The sequence below is a fragment of the Acanthopagrus latus genome, chromosome 15 (genome assembly GCF_904848185.1).
Source record: "Acanthopagrus latus isolate v.2019 chromosome 15, fAcaLat1.1, whole genome shotgun sequence".
NCBI lineage: Eukaryota > Metazoa > Chordata > Actinopteri > Spariformes > Sparidae > Acanthopagrus > Acanthopagrus latus.
The window spans coordinates 9,775,821-9,799,695 of NC_051053.1; the positions used below are offsets into that span (position 1 = coordinate 9,775,821).

Sequence of the window (23,875 nt, forward strand, 5' to 3'; positions counted from 1 at the left end):
AGATTAGTATTCAGCACATTACACTCCCTCTTCACTGTAATGCTGTTGTGATTCAGTAATAGGCTGAGAGCAAATGAGAGCCCTGCAGCTGGAAGTGTGCTGTTTAGTATGTGTACTCATACAGTGTTTGTTTGCCCCGGCACACGGGGTATTCACACGCATATTTGTCCGTCTGTGCGTGTTTGTGTTCACAGTTTTCCTCATATTTTCTCTCGTCCTGTTAGATTTAGCCGCCCCTCGTCGGGGTCTTTCAGCCCTTTTCCCCCAGCTCAGATTAAAAGGGATCCCTGTGTGTCGTCGAGAGATGGACTACCGTGTCTCCTTCCAGGGGCCGTTAAGTCCTCAAGATGCTGCTTTTTTTTGGGGGGGGGGTTATTTGTTAAATCCACTCGTCTCTTGGTGGTGGTGGTGGTGGTGGTGGATGGTGGGGGGGCACTACAAGATCTAGTTTAATGGCCTGGCTGCCAACTATAAAAGCCCGCCCTGTTTTTATCTCAGACATATATTTGATCTCAAGAATTGTCTGTAGTTTTTTTTTTTTTTTCTTTTTTAACCGAGATGCTTTCTCCACTTTCCTTATGATCTCCAGAAGCCTTTCAACAGAAGTAGCTCAAGCATACAGAAACACATTTTCTGCAAAGAAAACCGACTGTGATTCATGTGGGAACGGCGCGTTCCGTGTAATTGTGTTTTCTGCCGCGTCAGACATCTTAAAAGCAAAATTCGATTGGATCGCACAATGTACATTTTGAATTGGGAAATGGAATATTTTCACACAACAGGGTCCGACCCTTGCTTTGTGAGCCGTCTCAAAAAAAAATGTTTCAGCTTGTGATAAGGACGTTGCAGGAGACGGTGTTGCTGTTAGAATCCGATCCGATTGTTTGGACCGCATCAGCTCCGTTGTCTGTTTTTATGTTTGCTTTCATGAATGCAAGGGGAAAAAACAACAACAACAAAAAAAATAAAACATGTGCACAGGTGCGAACTGTGGACGCCTGCGGATGCCTTTGGCAGCTGTGGATGAGGTGGTTTTCGTGTCCTCGTGGGAGCCGCTCCCAGAGGAGGGCTGCCTACGCACCTGATTGAGACACTGCCAATTAGAGAGAGCCGACATGGATTGTGTGTGATCTGGGCTGACACACACTTACATGACTGTCTTTTCAAGAGCTACATTTTATTACATTTTATTTGCTACTCCACCACTGTCAACCCCCAAACAGTTATTTATTTATTTACTTATTTATTTTTATTTTTTTTTTCATATTTTAGATGCCCACCATATGATCTCTTTGCTGTTAGCACAGGTAGTGGCTACTGATAACGGTGTAGCACTGACCTTCATTCTGGCTTTTATGCAAGCAGTCGCTGTAAACATGGCTCTTTCTCTTTCTCAGTGCTGCAGGTTAATAGCTAGTTTTGACTTTGTTTGAGCTCCACACTGTGGCAAACATGCAGCAGCATGAAAGCAGATGAATGTCACTTTGTGTGTCCACTATGTGGCGCTTGAGGACACCCCTTAATTATGCATTACGCTCTCATATATCAAGTGTGGACCGCACCGCGACAGTGTTGCGCAAATCAAATAACGCTTGTCGCACGGCGCTACCCCGTGTTGCCGGTAGGCAGTGCTTTGACGATGACTCACACCATCTTCACAATGATTCGTCGATACATTGAGGCTCCTCTGACCACATTTGGGAACAATCACTGTGTTTTAATGTTGCCCGAGTACAAAATCAAACATACTGATGGTGAGCAGAACAAAACATGGAACACAGAGCAACGAGAAAATGGCTTAATGAGGCATCTTTCACACGTTTTTTTGTTTTGTTTTGTTTTTTGACTGCATCTGGATGAGTTTCCGGAGAAATCAAAACGGACGCCTTCTACCTACAGCCTGTCAGCCAGCTGTTAAAACACGGCGCTGTCTGTGAAGCCGCTGGCAGCAACTGTGTGGAAATCATTCAGTGTGGTTACTGACCTGCATGAGTGGCTGAAAACCGTGGAATATGTAGCTAATTAACAGGACCAAATTCTTCCTGTGGTTGAGATTCCTCTCATGGCGTTCCCGTACCGCAGGACTACACACAAATCCACTGGTTTCAGGGTGAAATGCGGCGCGTATCAGTTTAATTGGGGATGTTCTGAAAAAGCAATATGTGAAGTGAGTTCTGTATCACTGCCAAAAAAACAAACAAAAAAAAAAAAAGAGACGGAGCATTTTCCCTCTTGAAGTGTGGTTTATTTTCTTGCTGGAATTCAAGATGCAGCTAATTTTTTAGTGTGTCTTGATGTTTGTGCCAGCTCTAAATGTGATGATTCACCATTCAAAACTTTGTGTTTTTTAAATAAAACACACCAAAATAAGGAAACAACACCACCATTTAAGAAAATACTGCTTAAGAAATACAAAATGCTCTGGATGTAAAGCCAATTTAACCTACTTTTGACCTTTTTTTACCAACCTTTTTAGAATAACGATCATTCTGGCGTCATGTTAAGAAGCGTCCCCTTGCTCTCCCGGCCACCAGGGGGAGTCATCCCTCAAGTCGACCGTGTGCCTCCTTCAGTCGTGGGGGATAAAGCAAGAATGACATGTTTGCTGTTAGACAGTTTAGAGCTAGCTGCCAATTCAGATTGTCTAAAGATGTGTACTTGTCAGTCCTGCCTGTAAATTTCCCGTTGACAACTTCTGTAAGTATGATTTGGCCATTTAGGAGTTAAAGCTATAAGCTAACATGAGCTGAACGCAGGACTGTTTTGCTAGCAAGACAGAAGTGTGTTGGCTGTTGCTAACATTAGCCCAGCATCACCTCACTTAGTGCACGTTGAGACATATTTTGTGTTTTCTATTAGTCACAGTCGTGTAGCTGCTTTTCTGCAAAATAGTTGAGTTGATAGAAAGCGCTTTGACTCTTGCTAAATATAGAACAAGACTCTGAAGTTGGAGGGAAAAAAAAAAAACACTCATAGAAATTCATAAATTAGTTGAAATTGAAAAAAAAAATTGGCAGTGGAAAAGTAATCTACGACTATTTGTGTGGTCTTTTGAGGTCAAAATTCCAAACACAAGAAAGTTTTAGTTTCTTAAATGTGATGATATATATCATTGTAAACTGAATATAGTCAGATTTTGGGTTATTGATTTGACAAAATGTCTAGTTACATATAGGGAAGTCTGGCCCTGTGGCTGTTTGCCTGGTGTTTTCTCACACATTTCTGACATTTTACAGATTAATCACCTTATCCACAAATCAATATAATGCAGATTCACCAAGTGATGAATCTAAATAAACTGTGATTATGAACATAGACCATCTGCAGGGCTTGAAGGTGAAATGTCCTGAAATATAGCAGTTTATTTTAAAAAATGAAATAAAATTTTAAAAAATGAGGCTATAACAAGTTCTTGGTGCATGTGACATCATTCACAAAAGCAAGTGTTTGCTCCTTTATCACTATTTACAATAAAGAAATGAATTTGGAATGTATTATTGGGTGCACCTACTGTAGCTCATGTGCTTTTGCAGGTGCAAGTTAGTCTGGAGCCCTGATGTGTCTGTCAAGTGACAGGCTGTAAAAATGACTGACACACTGGCTCCGGCCTAATCCTATTGATAATGCACATCAGTATGTTTTGTTTAAAATCTCTCATTTGAAATACGGTATAATAGAAATTAAATTCTTGGTTAAACAGTTGAAAGTATATATGCTCGAAAAATGAATTAACTTAATAGCTTGCATGCTCTGCAGCTCACATTTGCACACAAACGAACGCGCACCTTGAGGAGTTTGCAGAATACGAGCCACATGTTTTTAATAAGTGCCTTATAACAACTGACAAGCTGAATGGTGGAGCCAATTATGAGTAAAATGTACTCAGGACGGAGAGTTTCTGCAGACTGACACCGGGGGAGGGGACTCTCTCTGAGCACAGCAAGACATCCTTCATACTGTGAATCTAAATGACACTTTGCGTTAAGCTAGCACAGTATGGTGTCTGACAGAACTTAGTATGTGTAAGCTCACGCGCATCCACACATGCTGACTCCATCAGTTATGTGCCTGGATACATTTAACTGAGCTAATTGAGGCTTATTTGCCCATTCTTGCCGCTCTGTCAACACTATCAGCAACCGAAACAGTCCGCTTCACGGAGATGTGATTTTCCACTGCAGACATAAAAACAAGAGTTGATATGAAGCACAGCAATCAGTGGATTGCGGCTGCCTACCTTGCAAGGAAGAGAGCGGTTTGAGGCATTTTATTAAGTCTTTTGAATGGTGTGATAATCATGTAATAAAATATGTTCTCAGAGAATGCAGCACTTCAGAAACTCTTCTCTCTGTCATAACGTAAGAGGCTTAGGCCGGCTTCATGAAGCCGACTTCCTATCGTTCCTAATAGGCTGCCAGACACTAACTTCTGTATCATTTTAATAGGCTGCCAGTCAAACAGGGAAACAGAGAGTGAATGGGAAATCCAGCGTCAGTCACAGAGCCTCACCGCTCACGATTAAACGGCACTGCTCCCCATGTCTTCATGGCCTTAGCGTCCAGTTTTATTTATGGTGCATCTAGCCTTTAAAAAAAAAAAAAAAAAATCCACAGGTGTGTCTTTCATTTTTATTTATTTATTTATTTTTTTCAAAACTGTGAACTCCTTATGAACCTTAAAAAGCTGAGGGTGGCACAACAAGCTCTTTTTCTCCTCAGCTCGTTAGAAGGGTATTTCGAGTGGTGCGAGCAGGGTGGGTGTCAGTGAGATCTCTGACAGGGAAACAGTGATGTAGAGTTAGTCACAGTTAATGCTGGGGACTGTCATGAACAATACGACACCACTGGAGATGGGCGACATAATTACCGTGTCTGTTTTAGCAGAGCCTGTAACAACCCCCCGCCGCAGCTCCCTGAAATATCTTCATTGTCACTTGAGGACGATCATATTTTTGTCATCGATAGTGATATTATAACTGGAGTATTTTAGTGCAGTAGGCGTGGAATAGTTAAAACGACTCAATACAAGTGTGCAGCGATGAAGTGTTTGAAGCGTTAACCCACCTCAACTGATCTCACACGCTGTATTGTGGACTGCTGTTTTGAAGCCTTGAGTGTGACATCATAACAGTCGCCGCCTTTGTTTTTGCGGAGTACAGGCTGGAACTGACAATGTAGCCACGCCAAAGCATACTTTGCTCCATCATCTATTTTTGCTCTAAATCTGACCATAGATCACTACATGAACATACTGTGTTGAAGAAGGTTGAAAGTATCAATTGAGACCTCAAACTCATTGGGAAACTGTTCACCAAGGGAAAAAAATATGATCTCAGTATGCACCATTCAAATCATTTCTGTCGTTCATTTCCCAGGTAATTTTTTTTTTTTTTTTCTTTTTTAATCACATCCTGCTGAGGCTGTTTCATACTGTTGTGTCATGATTTGATGTTGACAGGCACTGTGCTCCCCTGGGTGCAGGCTAATTTAAAAAGCAGCCATAGAGTAGCAGATGCCAGATTAGTGTCAGAGCAAAGTGACGGATGAGGAGCCTCCTGGTCGCTCAGTCACACGCTGGCGCCGTCGTACATATGCTCATGCACGCGGCCCCCTCGGTGCCTCGTAATAAATGAGCGATTTAGTTCAACGTACTCAGCAGACATTTATGCTACCTCTTCTATTTTTGCAGTGACGTATTGCCTTCCCGCTCGCTGCAGCGTCACGCAGCAGTGTACCTCTTTGACTCTTTGTGACACTAATTTAATTTGAGTGGCGAATAATTGCATTACTTCCATCAATATGGGTAGTTAGTTCTGCACCACAACCGCAAACGTAATGTGACCATAGAGAATGAGGCTCCTGAATGGCAATAACAATTACATGCTATTGATTAACAATTATTCATATGGCAGGAGACAATATTAAACTCGGAAGGGGTTGCGGGACAGTCAGAGTGTCAAAGTACACCGCATCTGTTCATAAATCCAAGCAAAGAAAACGCTACTTAAAATATGTTCTGCTAATGGTAATTTTTACTGCCTCTAAAACATCTTGGTGTAAATGGGCTGTTGGTGAAGACAGATATTCTCTGTTCAAAAAGGGGTTGGATGACTCAGAACAACAGGCTGTGACAAGTTTTTACCTATGTGTCTATTTATGGCCTTTCCCCGGGAGCTACACTTTTACTCTCCCCGTGTCTTTTTCCGTCCTCTGTTCTCTGAAAACAGACTAAAGGAGCTGGCTCCTTTCCATGTCCCCATTCAGTGTCGTGACTCAAGGGCATTAAGGTGCCGGCAGTTTGCTGTAGTTTGATTGACTGTAGACCACGGGACGGCCCAGAGAGACAGAAAGAGGGACATGCATAAATTCCCAGTGGAGCATATTGACAAAAAACGGTAGGCTTCTACAATATCAAGCCACTTTTTTGTATTTTTTTTTCTTACACATATGAGTGACACATCTGCTGCAGGATATTAACTCTGCGGGTTGCTATGTCTCCCGGATCTAAAAGAGATGCACACACACACACACACAGGTATACATACCGCTCACCAGTTGCACTGCTGTTGCAGTCCTTTGGAGGCTCAGACATTATACGAAATATTCAGGACACTTTTTGCATAATGTTGTCTAATGAGGTGAATTCAGGTGGAAGTCATTATCCTTTTTAAGCATAATTGTCAAAATTGTCAGATTTTACTTTCAGAATGTGCTTATTCCTCACTGTGGGGGTGGGGTATGTTTGATTTAGCAGTCAGTATCTCACATGCTCCGGCTTTAAAGTCTAGCATGAAGCAGTCCTGTTGTCTGCGTCTGTTATGCTTTTGTCTGTTTTTTGTCCAAGTAAAATATGTAATATATTTTGTTCAGTACACTTGACATTAAAGCCAAAGCATTAAGGGTGAAACAGAAGTATTTCATTTACATTTCTATATTTCATTTTGTACCTCATCGCTTTGCAGCTTTCAGCTAACTTGTCACAAGATCATGGTGATTATCTATGATATGTCAAGTGCTAAATAGTTCAGAGTCAGCAGCAGAAGTAGTTTAGTTTTCAGAACCTTTAAAAACAATTTTGACACATGTTTGAAGCGATAAATCCAGCATACACGGAGAACGTTGTCTTTCATGTAGAGCCGTGTCCAACTTTCAATCTTCTTATGGATCCCTTTTTGTCTCTGGACTTCGATTTGACTGCTCAGCTAGTTGCTAACTTCATCTGTCGACTTTTTGGTGCTGGGCATCTATTACTCAGTATGTCACTGAGAACCACTTGACTGAAAATTAACCATCTGCTGTGGCTGACAATGAGGTTGACCGCTGAATAAGAACAGTACATTTCCGGCCACAAAACCAAGACTATGACCTAAAAGCTGCTAACCATCTCAGATGGTTTGAATAGGGCTGCAACACCCCTACTGGGCAAAAAACAAAGCGTTATTGATGAAAGAGAAACTACACTCTAAATGATCTTTTTTACACCGTGCACACATTGCTACTTTTGTTTTGTCGTGGGTGAGCCAGCAGCCTAGCTTCAGCACAGGCTCTTACACAGTGACTCTCTCAAGGCCATTAATGTGTTTCCAGTGACTGTGTGAAAGCTCCGCCAGGCTGCCTGTCTCTCCAGAGGAGAAACCGAGAGTCTGACAGCAGCTTATGGCTGGTTAGCTCTGACTACCAGCCCTACATGGCTGTACATGCTGTGTAGATACCCTCACTCCCCCCTAAATAAAAGCATTTTTCATGCGAAAACTGCACAATTCGTCAAAACTGCACTTGCTAATTCATTTTATAAACGTGCCTTGTTGGAATGTGTTTTGAGGTCCTCCCATCAAACAGGTACGGCAGGAGAGAAACATATTGGGCACATACTGGCAAAAAAAAGGGTACATGCCTCCCCAGAATTCATAAGGAATGTAGTTTGAATAGACGAGAGGCGTATTATCGAAATATGGAGAGGCAGCTAAAAGGAACCAGATGGTAGTTTGAGTGTTAGCTTGGCTTGACACTTGACTTGGCTAAGAGCTTGATGCTGAAAAGCCTCTAAATGCTAGAGGTCTAAAGATTGACAAGTCAAGCTTTGCCAGCATCACTATCATTGTAAAAAAAAAAAAAAAAGTGTCATTAATATGCTAGTTGATATTTTTTTTTTTGTTTTGTTTTCGATGCATTTTCTCCTTCAGTATACACTGCAGCTGTGTGCAGACTGATGCTCAAGTTGTTCCACTTCATTTAGTCCTACATATGTTTACATCAAAGCGCGCCAAACCGCCAGTGTTTGAATGGAAATACAATTCTCTCAGGAGATGTATACCCCTTTGGCTTAAAGTGCCTCTGGGCTGAACCCCAAGTGTTGTAAATTCCTTCCAGTGGCCCTGCCATACACACACACACACACACAAAATTCATTCTCCATTGGTTAGGGGAATTAACTGTGAAGTGCAGGCATGGGGATGTGTAGAGAGAGAGAGAGAGAGAGAGAGATGAGAATGACCCCAAACTATTGGCTCTGTTTGTTATGTGGTCACAGAGCTTGTGGAGCGGGGATGGGTGGATTTAGTGAAGAGGGTAGAGGTCTCTCATTTTCACTGATAGGGGGCTCAGGCATTGAGGGAATGACCTAAGAGTGGTGAGATCCAGTCAACTTCAATTACGACCCTGTGCAGTTTTCCCAGAGGTGCACTGTGGTGCTTTAAGGGGGAATCAATGAGGTGACAAATTGTTGTGGACAGCCACCCCTTTTATTTGTTGTGTTGTTGTATGCATGCCTGGATGCCGCTCTAAGCATGTGTGTGTGCGCGTATCTGAATGTGTGTCTGTATTTCTTTGGCAAGCATATATAAATATGCAGCGTTCCATATTTATGATAATTGAATGCTTTGGTCCATTTGTGTTTTGCCGGTTTGTTTTCTGCTAGTGGCTTTAATGGCTTGTTATCTGTCTAAACCTGTTTTTAAACGCTTTCTAATGGGTGTTCACATGCATCACCCTCTGACGCACAGTGCCGCTTTGTTTTTTTATCTCGCGCTAACAGTGTGGAGGTCTCTCTCAAGGTTATTTGTGCTTTGTCGAGCCCCTGTCATATCTGAGGATGTCTGATGGCTGATGAGTGCAGACTCGCTCCGATGCATTGGGAGGCATATGTAGCTGAACTGAGCGAGTGATTTTAATGGTGGGAGGAGTCCGTATGAAGCTGTCTCAGGGATTGCTGAAGTATTCTGGGGATTGTTAGAGAGAAAACTAAATAAACACTGCTGGCGATGGAAGATGAAACTCTTAAGTTGAAGGGAGTCTCACACAAGTGAGAACTTATTGATAAAACTTCATGCCGCAGATATTGATTTGTGGAAGTGTAAAGATATTGATTGACAACTCCATAAGTTGCAGGGTTCACTGGTCAAATGTGGTTGGAGTTATAACATAAATGTGTGTGTGATTTGAATGACTTGTCTATGCTCACTTGTTTCTGTCTGACACAAGTGACCATAACAAAAGTAAATCCTCTCGTTACCTGGTGCATTTTACCTGTGCAAAAGTAAAAAGATTTCTCAGTGAGTGTTTGTTTAGCCTGTGGTCTTTGTTAGTTGAGAGGCTTTACAGTGTTTTCTAATGCTGGGAGGTCACAGTGTAGAGCGATAATTGTTTGAATTGCAGTACTCCAGCCCCAAATGTGCGTGTTCACGTCTCTTTGAGGCTGGCCGAGGAGAGTGTGTGGCCTAATTATCATGAGTAAACGTTGCGCAAGATCAGACGGGCTAAGGTGATGTTTGCTTTTCTCAAAAATCTTCTGATGAGGCTTGCGTAAATCAGCCCAGTCTGGTTCTGTAAGCATTTGGTACGTAAGTGGATATGCTTACATGGTCCTTGATTGCCAAGAAGGGCCGCTGCAGTCTTACAGCTACATGTTGACAGAGCACTATATAGCACAATTCAAACCTTACCTTTTACTAAAACTCCTGAAGTCTAGCCTTTTCTCATCTTCTGCTCATAACTCAAGCTGCATCGAAGGAGTCGTTGAAGCTTCTCTCATTTTCAACTGCTGTTGTCAGCAGTATCTCATCATTACTAATTCAATCTAGTTCGTTTGTCTGGATTTGATTATTTGGTTTCACAGTTCAGACCCACCCACCACCCACACACCAGATCCCTGCCACCAGGGCAGTGCTGGTAGCACCGGTGCTCAGAAGAGAGCCAGTCGGAGCCTCACTCCGGCTGACTGGAGGTCAGCTGCTTCAGCAAAAGCCCCTTGAAACCTAGACCTGCTATACACGGCAGAAGCTCCAACTGGCTCAGCTATGAGCTTCAGAGCCGAGTCTTTTCCTTAACCTCTGAGCTCACCGCAGGTCTTATTTATTACTTTAACAATCAAGTACTAACATCATCATTATTATCAGTTTGTCAGTGAGAACTGGTAACCATTGTGACCTCACAGAGTATATTGACGTCTTGACATTGACCTACATATCGAATCTGCACCCACATATCATGACAGTCAGAATATTGTCTTTTTTTGTATTCAGGGCAAAGGCAGAAATAGTCTGCTCAGTGTGACATGTGAAGTCCAAGAATAGCAGTTGCAGTGTTATGCTCCGTACACCTGTGTTTCTTATGCGGTAGGTATTGACTGCTCATGAGCGTTAGTAAGAATTTCTTTCTATGTACCTTCCATCACGTTTCAGCATGCCACCTCTCTTCGCTTCAATTTCAGTGTGTTTATTACTAATCCAACATTTTTGAGAGTCTATTTCTCATTTTTTCTGACAGCTACCCGACGGGCACCCAAGAGGCCGAGACACTAATGCAACATATTTCTTTTTTCTTTTTGTGTCTCCGCAGGAAAAGAAGAGTATGTCGCAACCTTCAAAGGATCTGAGTTCTTCTGCTACGACTTGTCCTTGAACCCGATTCAAAGCAGCAGTGATGAAATCACATTGTCATTCAAAACCCTACAGAGGAATGGACTGATGCTGCACACGGGCAAATCAGCTGATTACGTCAACCTGGCACTGAAAAATGGGGCTGTCTCACTCGTCATTAATTTGGGGTCTGGAGCCTTTGAAGCTCTTGTGGAGCCAGTCAATGGGAAATTTAATGACAATGATTGGCATGATGTCAAAGTAACAAGGAATCTACGTCAGGTAACAGTACAGAGGGTGATGCTGAGACTCAGTAAATGAATCAAAACAAATGCACTTAAATCATTACCATCATATGATATATTATTTTTTCCAGACATTGTAATTGGATTGCTAAATTGAATCATGTTGGTGTACGGTGGAGATAAAGGAGAACCACAAGTGAGCAGAGACATCTAGATGTGAATTGAGACCTCTTATGAAGTTACAGTTTGTGGGAGAAAAAAAAAAAAGACGTTGCATCTAAACAGCATTAAGATCATTTGTGCACATTCAGATGTGTCAAAAAGCTAAGATTTTTTGGGTTAGTTTACCTTGTTTAATTTAACTTAAAGTATATTGGTATGACTTATTTACTCGTTAAAGGGATAACTGTCTTCAACAGAAAAAAAAACACGGTAAGACATTTAACTTTCAGACAAAATCATTTTTAAATCTATGGTAAAGCTTTAAAATTAATGTTAAATGAGTACAGGTAAACCTTTCTAATAAGATCTATGGGCCTTTTCCTACATGGCCTTGAAGACTCACCTCTGCATTAATAATTCTTAAGAGACTATTGAGTAACAGTGTGACCGGGTAAGGCTTCTTTAGAAATCTCGCTCAGCCTCTTCTGCCAATTACATTTGTTAACATCAGAGGACATCCGATAGTGCCATTCGCCTGTGGCAATGCTTCTCATAAATGAGGGGCTGGCCAGAGTATCAACAGAATTGGTTCCTGTCTGATTCTTACCAAGAGCAAAGGAATCAGATGGGATGAAGGAGTGATGGAAAGTGGAGCCTTTGGCCGTTGAGCATGTGCAGGCGCATCCACCTGCAGGAACAGATTGTCCTGGCAAGAGTGAAGTGACAGAGGTCAGTGAGTGTTTGTGGCATTGCAAACAGATTAAATACTACTGATTTGTACCACGCCAACATATATTAAATGATGTCAGGGTGCAGCTGCCACTCTGCTCGTGGCAGACTGCCCTTGGATATGACAACAGTGTCGATCTGTGGGACTCATGAATGATCTGAAGAAAACAAAGGCTTGCTGAGACACACATCAACACATTCTAATTGGCTTTCTACAGTAACAACCAGCTTGTCCATTTCAGTTGATGTAAGTTAACACAAAATCAGTTCTTGGACATCCATTCCTGCTAGTTGTTACCACATCTATTGTAAGATCCTGATCACCGATTCCATAGATTGACGTGTCGCCCCTTACAACAAGGCCTTGGTGTGAGATGAGTTAACAATGAGGCATTGGGCTCTAACCCAAGTTGCATAACCACTGCTATAGGTATCTATGCATTTGGACCCAGTTGCTGTATAATAGTGTAGCCAGTGATGGTTTTATCATTTCAACAATCACTTGTCATCTGATTTCAGAGACTCTGGACCTGAAGTCCAGTTCCACCAGCAACTCAGCTTCCAGTTGACTGAAGATTGTAATCTGATGAGTTGCAAATCCATAAGGGGTCTAATATCCTCATTCTACTATGTAGACAGAAGGCTGGTGCCTTTGAGTTGGTTGTGGCACAGAGACACTCCTACACTACCTGCACTAACATACAAAAACAGAACAAGGATTGCTGCCCATCTCCATCGTTGGTCTCAACATGTTGGTCCTTTACATTGGTCTATGCGAAATCCACTGCTGTCACTACAAGTCATTCAGGGCAATTAGGGTGCTCTTGGAACTTGTTGACAGCATGCTAATTGGTTAGTGCAGATTACTCGCCCAAGCCAACAGAACAGAAGGGGCATTGTTTGATGGAAATTAGGAAGGTGAAGATGTCATCAAGGGTATAACTGAGCTGGGGTTCAGCATCTTCTGACTGAATAAGTTGAATTTCCCCAAGGGGGTGATTAGGGTTTGTCTTCTTCAAGTTTGCCAGCAAGTATGTAGAATGGGTTAGACTGTATTCACTCAGCAATATGAAACTGATTATTTTGAAGCATGTAAAGACTTTGTTAAGAGAATTTCTAAGGACAGTAATTCAAAACTGTAAAAACACATCATTTAGACAACATCTCTAGATGTGTTCCTGCTCATTTGGTGGGAAATGTTTGTCTTCACCTCAGCACCGGAGCTGCTTCTTTTGCATAATCAGCAAATTGATTATTGGCAAAGCTAAGGATTTGGCCTGCTCGAACATTCACTGCATTCCAATTTTGAAAGAAAACCAAGCATATTGAGTGCATGCTCTGTGGGGGAATCAAAGTTGCCATCCTCCTCATTCTGTGTCAGGGTCTTCTTTGCTTTGTCTCATTGCAGTAAAGTGATCCTAAAGTTCATCAATAAGACCAAACGGAGGTACAGTATTGTATGAGCGCCGGAAAGTGTGACACACTGGATTGGTCTCAAGCCTAAAACCATGTACAAAAGAAGGCAAATACTGGTACCAAGAAAAGAAATAAAGCTTTGAAATGGTCTTGAACTTAGGTCTTTGTTAAAAAGGGTCAACTGATGTGCTTTAGGCATTCTTTCTTATGAACCATTTGATGTCTGTCAATCATAACCAGTTGTCAGGACTTGGGTAAGGGAGTTGTTTCTGCTTCTGAACAGGATGGTCACATGCAGAACATGGTGCAGAAACACCATGAAGAGCTTAGGGAGTCACTGGTTGAGCTCAGGCACCTCCTGTGGAGCATTCTTGTTATCTCCTTGGTCTGCTTTTTTCTTGTTAAACTTATTTTGCCCTTTTTCTCTATGTTACTAACATGCTTTGGAACTAACATCATTCATGGAATGTGTCATTCTACTAACCAGTATGGTTTTTTGCCGTTTAACAATGTACTAACAGTATTGACCATCATATATTATTTGAGTAACAATCGTTATTCTGTTCACAGTTTTTAATTTCCTTTCTCCCCCCTTTTCCACAAAGCACTCAGGCATTGGACACGCTATGGTAAACAAACTACATTGTTCGGTAGATATCATTCTAATTGTTTCTTAGTTTGGGTTTGCCGTGTGTTTCTTTTCTTTCTTTTTTTACTGTAGACGTCATTTACAAAAAAAGGGAAATTGCGGTTGGTACTCTTCTGCTTACTTTTCGAATCCTTTTTAATTTCTTGGTTCATTCATTGGTTTCACCCTCTTTATTTCACTTGTTTCCTGTCCAATTCTGTTTGATCCACCTTTTTAGGAGCATCATTTCAAGCCTTTTGCATCAGGCTGTGGTTAATAATGAGGACCCTCTCCTGTCTGGCTGGCCTGATGCTCTTTGGCTCAGCCAGTTGTATCCCCATTCACTTTGCATGGCATGCACTTCGACTCCGTGTTGCAAAAGTCACAGTGCCCATTTGTCAACATGAATGTGACAGTTGAGCTGTGTTTGTCATTGGTGCTTCTCTGGTGCTGTCTTCTTTCTTTTCGTGGTTCCGTAGTGTTCATGAGCTTTTGCATGCATCTGACACTGGCAGGTGTCATAAAACTGATCCTGTGTCCCGATCGAGAATTTGGGAACATTTTCTTTTTGTATACTCTAAATCAAAAAGAAAAGACAAATGCATGCATGTTATTATTTGTCTAACACCCTCAGTCATTGTTCTGTACTAAAAGGTGTTTGTACTTTTCAGAGCATGTGCTCCCTCTCTAACCTAGTAGCACGTTGTGATTTCTTTTGTAGAACTGCTGGACGTACTAATATGAAATTAATAGTTAAACTAACCTGGATAACATTCTACTAACACCATTTTTGTGTCTGCTAAAGTACTTTTAAGTTGCAGTAGGGGCAATACTAACACTGTTGTATGGGCAGTTCACTAACTTTCACTAACTAGGATAGCATTCCTTTGAAGGCTTGCAGTCTTCCGACTAATCAAACTGGACAAAATAATAATATAAAACAAGAAAAAAGACAAGAAAAAAAGACAATGAAAAAAAGACAATGAAAACAGACATGAAAATGGGTTTCAAAAAATAAAACATAGGGATGTCAGTCATAGGCAACAAGAAGGAAAGGCAATATCATTGCAGTATATAGGCTGTCTGAGTATAGCGTGTCTTTTCCCTGTGCTTTTTTCCTCTAGGTAACAATATCCGTGGATGGGATTCTGACCACCACAGGATATACTCAAGAAGACTACACCATGCTAGGTTCTGACGACTTTTTCTATGTTGGAGGGAGTCCTAGCACAGCTGACCTGCCTGGATCGCCGGTTAGCAACAACTTCATGGGCTGCCTCAAGGAGGTAAACACCACACTTGTGTGCACTCTGAGGCTGGTGGGTGTACAGGATATGACTGGCCTCACCTTAGGACACCAACACAGGCCCTTCCACCCACACGCTGACCTTGTCTCATCATTTACACTTTGCTTTAGTTTGTTTCTCCTGCAAACCTCACATGCTATCACACTAAACTTTATTTCTCCTCAGCCAACCCCTCAGTGCACTCATAATGTTATGCACACACACGCACATCGAGGGCAATGGCGTACCACACAGCCACACATGACAAACTCTGTCTTAGGGTGGAATTTACTGCAGCTCTGTCAGGTGGATTCAATAAGGAGCTGTGATCATTGGGATCAGGCAGCCAAATTTTCATGAGCAGTCAGCCAGTTCCTGCTTTTAACACATCACTTTTCTTTCCCTGGTGAATATTGTCTCTGACCTTTCCTCATGACTAACCTTATTACCATTATTTGTGATGTTATCAGAAGTAGTAGCATGCCTATTAGTGCTGCAAATGCCTAGCTGCGCTATAACCCTCACCTTGAAAAAGAGCACACAACAAGGTGCAGAAATGCATATCACTGTTTGACATGTTTACGCTTCCAGGTGATGAATGAATTCAGCACATTTTATATCTTGGATGCTCCATGGCGTAATGGGCCCTTTGAATCTGGCTTATGACTTACAGTATGTCATTTGTCACTTGCCCCTTTACTGATGTGTTCCAGTATTCAGGGCGTGTGTATATAGCCTGCACTTTATCCCTAGAGATGAAGCAAAGAAGAGGAAATCTCTCCAGCAGAAGGTTCATAAGTTATACCTCAGCTGTACGGTAGCATTTTTTAAAACATTTTTGATGATAAAGAGGGATTCTGACCTAAAGCATTTACTTCAGGAGCCACCAGGGACATACAGAGATACCTACCAGGCAAATCTCCAAAGTACTGCAAAATGATCCAGTCATTTATCTTTTAATTTCTCAAAGCTGTTTCCCCTCCTCCTCGTCTCTGTCCTTTTTTTCTTTTGTGTACCTTCGCTTGCTCCTTTGGTGTCCTACATTTTGTCTCTTACCTCAAGTGCAGCCTGTCAACTTCACTGAACCTCTTGGAGAGGTCTGAGGCGGCTGCGTTTAATGAGCAGGCCAGGCACGGCCCACATGTCCACATGCCATGGCCAGCTCATTACGGGTCTGGTTGTTGAGGGGAGCGTCTTAGTTAACCGCATGTCTCTGAGGTGTTGCAGGTGTGGTAACAAATGGAATGGGATTGGTACACTCTAAGATTGGTTATCCACCCCCGGTGAGCTGCATGTGAGCTGCTGTCAGTGCAAAATGTAAAAATACGATCTTAGCTGTGATTGTTGTGAGGTGATTTGAGACAGGCATCATTTCTTCCCTTTTTATTTTTTCCTAGCCCTCTTTTCTCTAACCCTAACCTTGATATTTTGTTTTTTAGTTTTCCTAGAGAATGCAGATACCAAGAAAAAAAATATAAAAAGAGATTTAGCTTATACACTGTCCAACTAGCGTAGTAGTCAGTTTAATTCACTTGGCTTTTAATTCGTTGCTGACGTTTTTAGTACACTGACAGGTTTACTGCATCGTCTCATCCAGCCTGTTGAATCAAACAGATGCCTCGGTCATCTTCTGTGTGTGTCATGATAACATATTAGCGCTGGTTTAACAGCTTTTGCTGCTGGCCCTGATTGATGGCATGTACCGACGTGGCTCACCGCAGCATTCGTGTGCAGATTCCAGTGTGAGGTGCCACGCCTGCCTGTTGGTTCTGATGGCAAAACAAACGGTGGTGCAGTAATATCTCAGTTGTCACAGCACTAGCTTGATGACAAATTAGTGCAGCACTATAGTGCAGCACCAGTTGTAGCTCAGACCAAAGCTCCTTTGACTCTGAAAGGTGCCCTTTGTCTTGACTATAAGGCATTGATTTTGGGTTTATGGGCTGTATCTTTTGCACTTTCAGTCTACATGACCTAAGTCCACCTCTTATTTCTTTACTCGTTTTACTTGATTTCTCATGTTGGGGGATTCTTGTCAAATTTTCTCATTCTTGTCCTATGAAATCCTGAAAACCTTATCTTGGCTCTCAGTCAATCTTGAGAACCTACATCTATTTTGTTTCATCAGGAAGATGTGGCAATAAAAGCCCACCATTTACGGTTTCCTGTTGTCCTTACTGTTAAATGCAGTTTGATACAGTCAGTCACAAAAGCATTTACAAGAAACTAAGCCTGAGCTTACCTAACTCTGATGCTCTGCTTCCGGCTCCATCTACCTGAACAGTTAGACACAGTAGATCTGACTCAGTGATAAACATAATGCTCCATGCAAATGCAATCCCATCGGTGGTGTCCCCGTTTTCAGGTGAACGCTTAGCATGGCAGCAAATAGAGAACATGGGCAGTGTTTTCCACAGCTGTAACTCATTTGATTTGTCCTGTGGAAGCACTATAGGTTTACCCTTTGAGTTCTTATATAAAGGCTGTACATATTGCATCCAAACAAAAACGATGGCTATGCGTCACTTTAGTGGTGTGGAAGAGTTCACTGACTCGGCTTGTTCCCCTCTGGGGTTAGTTGTTAAATATTCTCTGCTTTATCCCCCTGACTGCTGTATTGACAGCTTTGCATTCAGAGTCTTAGTTGCCTTCACAATATTTGCTTTGCGGGCTAATTGACACATTATATGAAATTGCTTCAAATTTGTGTGAGTGTTTTTTTGGTGAGGTGATTTTGAAACATCATGAGCGCACTGATGTTTTAATGAAAAAGTTTTGACATTCACGACAATGTTAATTAGCTTCTCAAACGGAAATTGGGTCTAACCAGACAGTGGGACTCTTGCTATTGCAGCTGCACTTACACCAGATACTCTTTCATTACAGAGATTGGATAATGACGAGGTTATGTCGGTCTCTAATTTTGCAAGACTGTTGCCATTTACACAGCTCAGCATGCAATGTCCCCCCTACACACATTATAGCTGCCTCTCAGTCTGTAGAGATGTGTTTTGAAGACTTACTTCACCAGCAGAATGTAATATGCCTTTATATAACTGTGAAACAGAAGATTAAAGATGAGTTTTATACGGAGGAGTAAATAAAAACAACATGCTGGCAAATTGGCTGGTTGATTCTTGCGCTGTGCCATGTGATAATGATTCTCATCTATAGTTAATAGGTCTTTAAATGCCATCGTGGTTCATCCTTTATAATGGGCTGCTACTGTCTGTCACTGGTGCGCCTTAGTGCTACAACACTTGGCAACTCAAAGGTCACAGCACTAATGCACTTCATTTAGTGAAGCACTCTGATGCCAAACTGTGTCTGGTTTTAAGTGTCTGAGGCTATAAACTGCTATTCATACAATGGCTTCTGTATGAAAATATGTAGATTTTTGCTCCTCATCAATTTTCTAAATTGTATAGTATACTGGATGTAGCTATGTGTGTGATCATGCTCTCATTTTTAATTCGCTTGTAGAGAGAGGCATCTATCATCTGCCCACTTTCATTCTAATCACAGGCTGCAACAAGGGCCTTAATCAGCATTTTACTCCACACCTGCAATCAAGGCAGCTGTTTAGATTTATCACTCTCCATCTCACTTTTCACATGCAGTCCCAGGAGATGCTACCTGATAGAATCATTTTCTCCAGACGTTATCACCACTGCCTTTTAAAAATCGAGGCTGTCTCTCCTCTCAGTTGACACTGATTCTAGAAGTCCAGCTATACTCACTTCACCCAGCCAGAGTACGCTTTGCATGTTTTGCGGGGATTTCAAAAAAAGGCTGCAAAGAAAGCAGTGTGATGTGAGTGACATTCTGTGCCACTTAAACTCATTTTCTCATGCATAGGTACAGCTTGACATATATGACCAAGGGCCGTGTAAGCGCTGCTTATGACACACTGTCCCATGGGGGTGAACTGTCACATGGACAACTGCTGTTTGACTCATTAAATTTTGAAAGCTGTCATACATGCGAATCATAGGATTGGCTGTAACATGTACTGTACATTCTGCAAATAGTTAAAAAAGACAGTCATTCATTTTTGGTAGTAATATTAGCCTGACTTTCTCCTGTCCTTTCTCAGGTTGTGTACAAAAACAACGATGTGAGACTCGAGCTGTCCAGGCTGGCCAAACTGGGTGATCCCAAGATGAAGGTCCATGGCACGGTGGCCTTCAAGTGCGAGAATGTGGCCACTCTAGACCCCATCACATTTGAGACACCAGAGTCTTTTATCATCCTCAACAAGTGGAACGCGAAGAAGACAGGCTCCATCTCCTTCGACTTCCGTACCACTGAGCCCAACGGCCTTCTCCTCTTCAGCCATGGCAAGCCCAAGCAGCAGCCGAAGGACTCCAAGAGTCCCCAGTCTCTCAAGGTGGACTTCTTTGCCATCGAGATGCTGGATGGCCATCTGTTCCTGCTGCTGGACATGGGCTCGGGAACAACAAAGACCAGGGCAGTCAATAAGAAAGTCAATGATGGAGAGTGGTACCATGTGGACTTCCAGCGTGATGGCAGATCAGGTAACTGTCAAGACATGTACAATCTTCATTGACAAAAAAACATCTAATTTGAAAGTGTGGCCTCTGGCAGCTCTATGGTGGCCCTAAGACCTCAACAGTACAGCTTCAGTGGTTAGTCAATTAATCAGTTAGTTGATTTGGTTTTCATTTGTGACTTGTCATAAAGAGACCTTTGGGTTTTGGACTTTAAGTTGGACAAAAGGAGCAATTTGAAGACATCAATATGTAAGACATTCACTAAAATTATCAAACAAATGTTTGAAGATGGCATGCTGATAGCTAGCCCTGGCCAGCCACACTCCTACTGCTAGCTGCAATGCTATTTGAGCTAAATAGCTAATGGCAGCTACAGTTAGCAGCAGTTAGCTGTTACTTGGGTGATATGCTGGTGATATCCTGTTTGCTTTGAGGATGAATTCAACAGATGGCCAATTCTTACAAACTGCACCTTTAATCAATTAATATGAACATAGTTGACAGAAAAATCGGTAATTAAAAGAATTGTTTGTTACTCACTCATAGTAGGCACACATATTCGATCTGACAACACCAACACAGCATAACATAATATGCTTCAGTTTGAAGCATAAATACCTGCTGAAGTTGCCAGTCATCCATGATGTCAGAAAATGACCTAACACTGTAATATTAAATGAATTAAACAATCTGATAACATGAGTCAGATGTTTTTTCTATAGAATCTCTGCTGTGCACTGATATATATTAACTTATTCAACTGCAGCAGCACCACACCACCAATGAAAATTTAACATTATTTGCACTGGATGCTTGTTATACACAGTTCCGGCCATTTAATAAAAATGGTCACTAACTTCAGATGGTGCTGCCGATGTGTCATATGTCGTGATTCCAGACATATTTGCCGCAAAATGACTTTGCCCTCTCTCCCGTCGTGTCCTCTAAGCCCCGGGTTCCTCTGCTCTGGTCCCTGTTGATTTGCTTATCTAAGCAGCAATTTGTTAGCGTGTGCTTAGAGCCAAGGCCCCGCAATGTCACTTTGCAAATTAGATATACCCCTTGACCATGTTTTCCACTCCATCTCAAGAGGTGGAAATTAGATTAACTGTTTCATTACCCCCCAAAGCAGTAGTGGGTTGTGGTCTTAATAGAGCTGCAGACGTGGTTAAAATAGCTATAGCGCCTATTCCTGTGTTGTTGTTGTTGTTTTTTTTAAATTCCACCTTTAGCTGCATTAATCAACAGGGGTTTTTTCTTTTTCTTTTTTTTTCTTTTTTTCTTTTTTTTTTTTTTAACATATACTCAGCTCCAATACTCTGTTTGAAGGTGCCGAATATGTTTATGTACTCTAATATACAGCACTGAGTGGCTTGAAAGGAAAATAGATGTGGGGGGCTTCTCAAATAACATAATCTACTACATTTAGTTATGGTAGACCAAACTATAAGAAACACTGTCTTGCTAAATTAGATTGTGTTCATTATCTGTCTAGTAGCCTCCCATCATCCACCCCCACAGGCTTACATGCAGTACACACATACACACACACACACACGCGCGCGCGCACATACAAAAGCTATCGAACATCTTTTTTGTTAGTCGAGCTCATTCCACTCGCTGTTCTCTCTGTCTTCCCTGCCTAAGTTTCCATGGAAACAGGAGGTGGTCTCTCCCAGGACCGAGACAGTTACTGCACAGTGCTGTGCTGAGCTGTGCACTAATGACATTTCAGGATAACTTTTCTTCCCGTCCTCAAGTCTAAGGCATCAACACTTACAAGGGGAAATTCTGTAAAGAGGTCTATGCATCCTGATGACTTCCTGTGTGAGGAGAGTAACAGAACAGCCAGAATGCAGACAGCTCCCTGCGTTTAAAGTTACAAAGCAATTTTTCAAATTAACCAGCGCTGTTTCATCTCGGCTCATCTCCGCTCACCCTATGATTTTAAGCCAATTAAAATCACCAAGTATGCAGTCGGTCTAAATCTAGAAATCTTGCATCTTGAGGTTTCCACGCGCAGCACAAAGCTCCATTGTTTTCTGTGTGTAATGATGTGTGCATGGCATCTCAAATGGAAGCATTCAAATTTTTGTAGTTCTTTTGTACTGAAAAGGCCTCATGCGATTTTCCATTCCCACAGGACACATGTAATTGTAATGGTGCATTAAATAGCAAATTGAGTACTACAAAAACCTTCACAATAGCTTTTCTAAATGTGGATTTTATATATTTATTTCCCGCTTAAATTATCACCACAAATTGATATTTTGGTGAATGGTAAGCTGATTTAGAGCTTTGTGAAAGAAAGAAATGTGTGGAAGTAGACTTTAGAAAATGTTTGTGTCGCGCTCTACCAATTTGTTACCTTTATGAGAGCTTGAATGAACATAATCAATCCCTGTCAACATACTATTGAGCCTTTATAGTCCACACGTGAAGCTCAATAAAGCAGTCTACTCCCCTCCATGACAACACTAGCCTGGCTCTTGCAGGCCATTATACACTCCAGCGCCCTTTGTTGTTGTTTTGCTTTTCAATAGTTGATGGAATTAGGGAATTTTAAAAACATGAGAAAGGACTTTACTTATCCCCTGAGAGCGCGAGTCACAAAACACATGGCATGCTCGCCTTTTCATCTGTATGTCAGATGTTTTATTCACCATCAAGCACATCACTCAGAACAAGTGCAACATGGCAGCCAGGCGTAATTATCTGCAGCCGGGTCCTCCAAGTGCAACACTTCCTGCAGCCGTGACAATGGCGGATAATGATCCCTGCCCTATTTAGATTAGCTTGGCTCTTCCTGCAGGATGCAACCCTGTAAATGGACTCTCACTCCCAGACAGCATCTTCTAACTTCAATGCATTAGAGACGCTAAGAGACACTCTGCTTTTAAGTGAGGGCTTCTGGGCCAGGGAGTGCCGTGGGTCACTCATCAGAGACATTACACGGACATTGCTCTGTCGTGGCTCCCACTTCCTGCCGGGGCACGCACGCCACTACTTCACACACAAACATGCACACACTTTACAGTACAGACGCAAACACGTTCACACACACACACACACACACACACACACACACACACACATATAGACAACACATCCCAGCAGCCCACTCACAAGCTTCTCTCTCCACAGAGAATCCAATCACATAGAGAGATTTGGCCGTATCGCCCTAACTGGATTGCAGTAATCCCCTGTCTAACATGTTTTGGGGATGTGTGAGTGGGGTTAGGGGACATCATGCCAAGCTGAGCCTAGCTGCTGATGCAGAAAGTGCAAGAGAGATCTGAGCTGTCATTTGGACCCCTGCCTTCAGGTTTGATGATGGAGTACTGCTCACAGGTCAGCCTGTGGGGAAGGGGAAGAGAGAGACAGAAATGTGGTCAGAGTATTTTTAAGTTGGCTTGAGTGCTGATCATTGTCATCAATACTCAACCTCAATTATTGTCTACATCATCATTTTTGATCAGCCCTCCTAAACCGTACGCCCTGTACTTTCTAGGCGAGATATTATTGTCTGCTGTACTCCCTCCTCTGCTTCCTTATCTGCCATCGTACACCCCTCCCTCATCTTCTTTCCAGACATCTTTATCTCCATGTTCCCATCTTGTTCTGTATCCATCTCCTCCTCTTTTATGCTTGCTAGCGTTCGCAGAGACACAACCCCTTCCCCTTTCGGCTATGAATGCTGTTCCAAACATAGGCCGTCCCGCAGCGTGTGTGTGTGTGTGTGTGTGTGTGTGTGTGTGTTTGTGTGCTGTGTTACTCATGAGCCTGGTGATGGCACACATCCCCATGGGACTGTGTAGTGCCTTGTGACTTAACATAGCTTGACTCTGTTTGCACACTTCCTTACAGGACTGTGACAAGTGAGCAGAGCACTCTGAGCAGATGCCTGAAAGATGCTGACATCCTTCTCTTGTCTCGCACTTACATCAATTTAGACAGACATGCTTACCGTAGACATACAGCATCCTTATTTGCTGTTTGTGACTGTTATAAGACTCAAACAGTTGGCACAGGATTCAAAG

General features: G+C 42.2%; 1 protein-coding gene across 37 annotated transcripts in view; it reads left to right on the forward strand.

Moving 5' to 3' along the window:
• LOC119033764 (neurexin-1a) overlaps positions 1-23,875 on the forward strand; it is a 271,561-nt gene that overhangs the window by 86,159 nt on the left and 161,527 nt on the right. For 26 of the 37 annotated variants that reach the window (XM_037124252.1, XM_037124255.1, XM_037124276.1 and 23 more), the window contains 4 exons: positions 10,836-11,137; positions 14,013-14,036; positions 15,160-15,321; positions 19,418-19,859. In XM_037124252.1, coding sequence (XP_036980147.1) covers positions 10,836-11,137; positions 14,013-14,036; positions 15,160-15,321; positions 19,418-19,859 — 930 coding nt within the window. Of the gene's footprint in view, positions 1-2,559; positions 2,698-10,835; positions 11,138-14,012; positions 14,037-15,159; positions 15,322-19,417; positions 19,860-23,875 lie in introns of those variants that run through there. The other 11 variants (XM_037124259.1, XM_037124262.1, XM_037124271.1 and 8 more) reach the window with 2 other exon arrangements.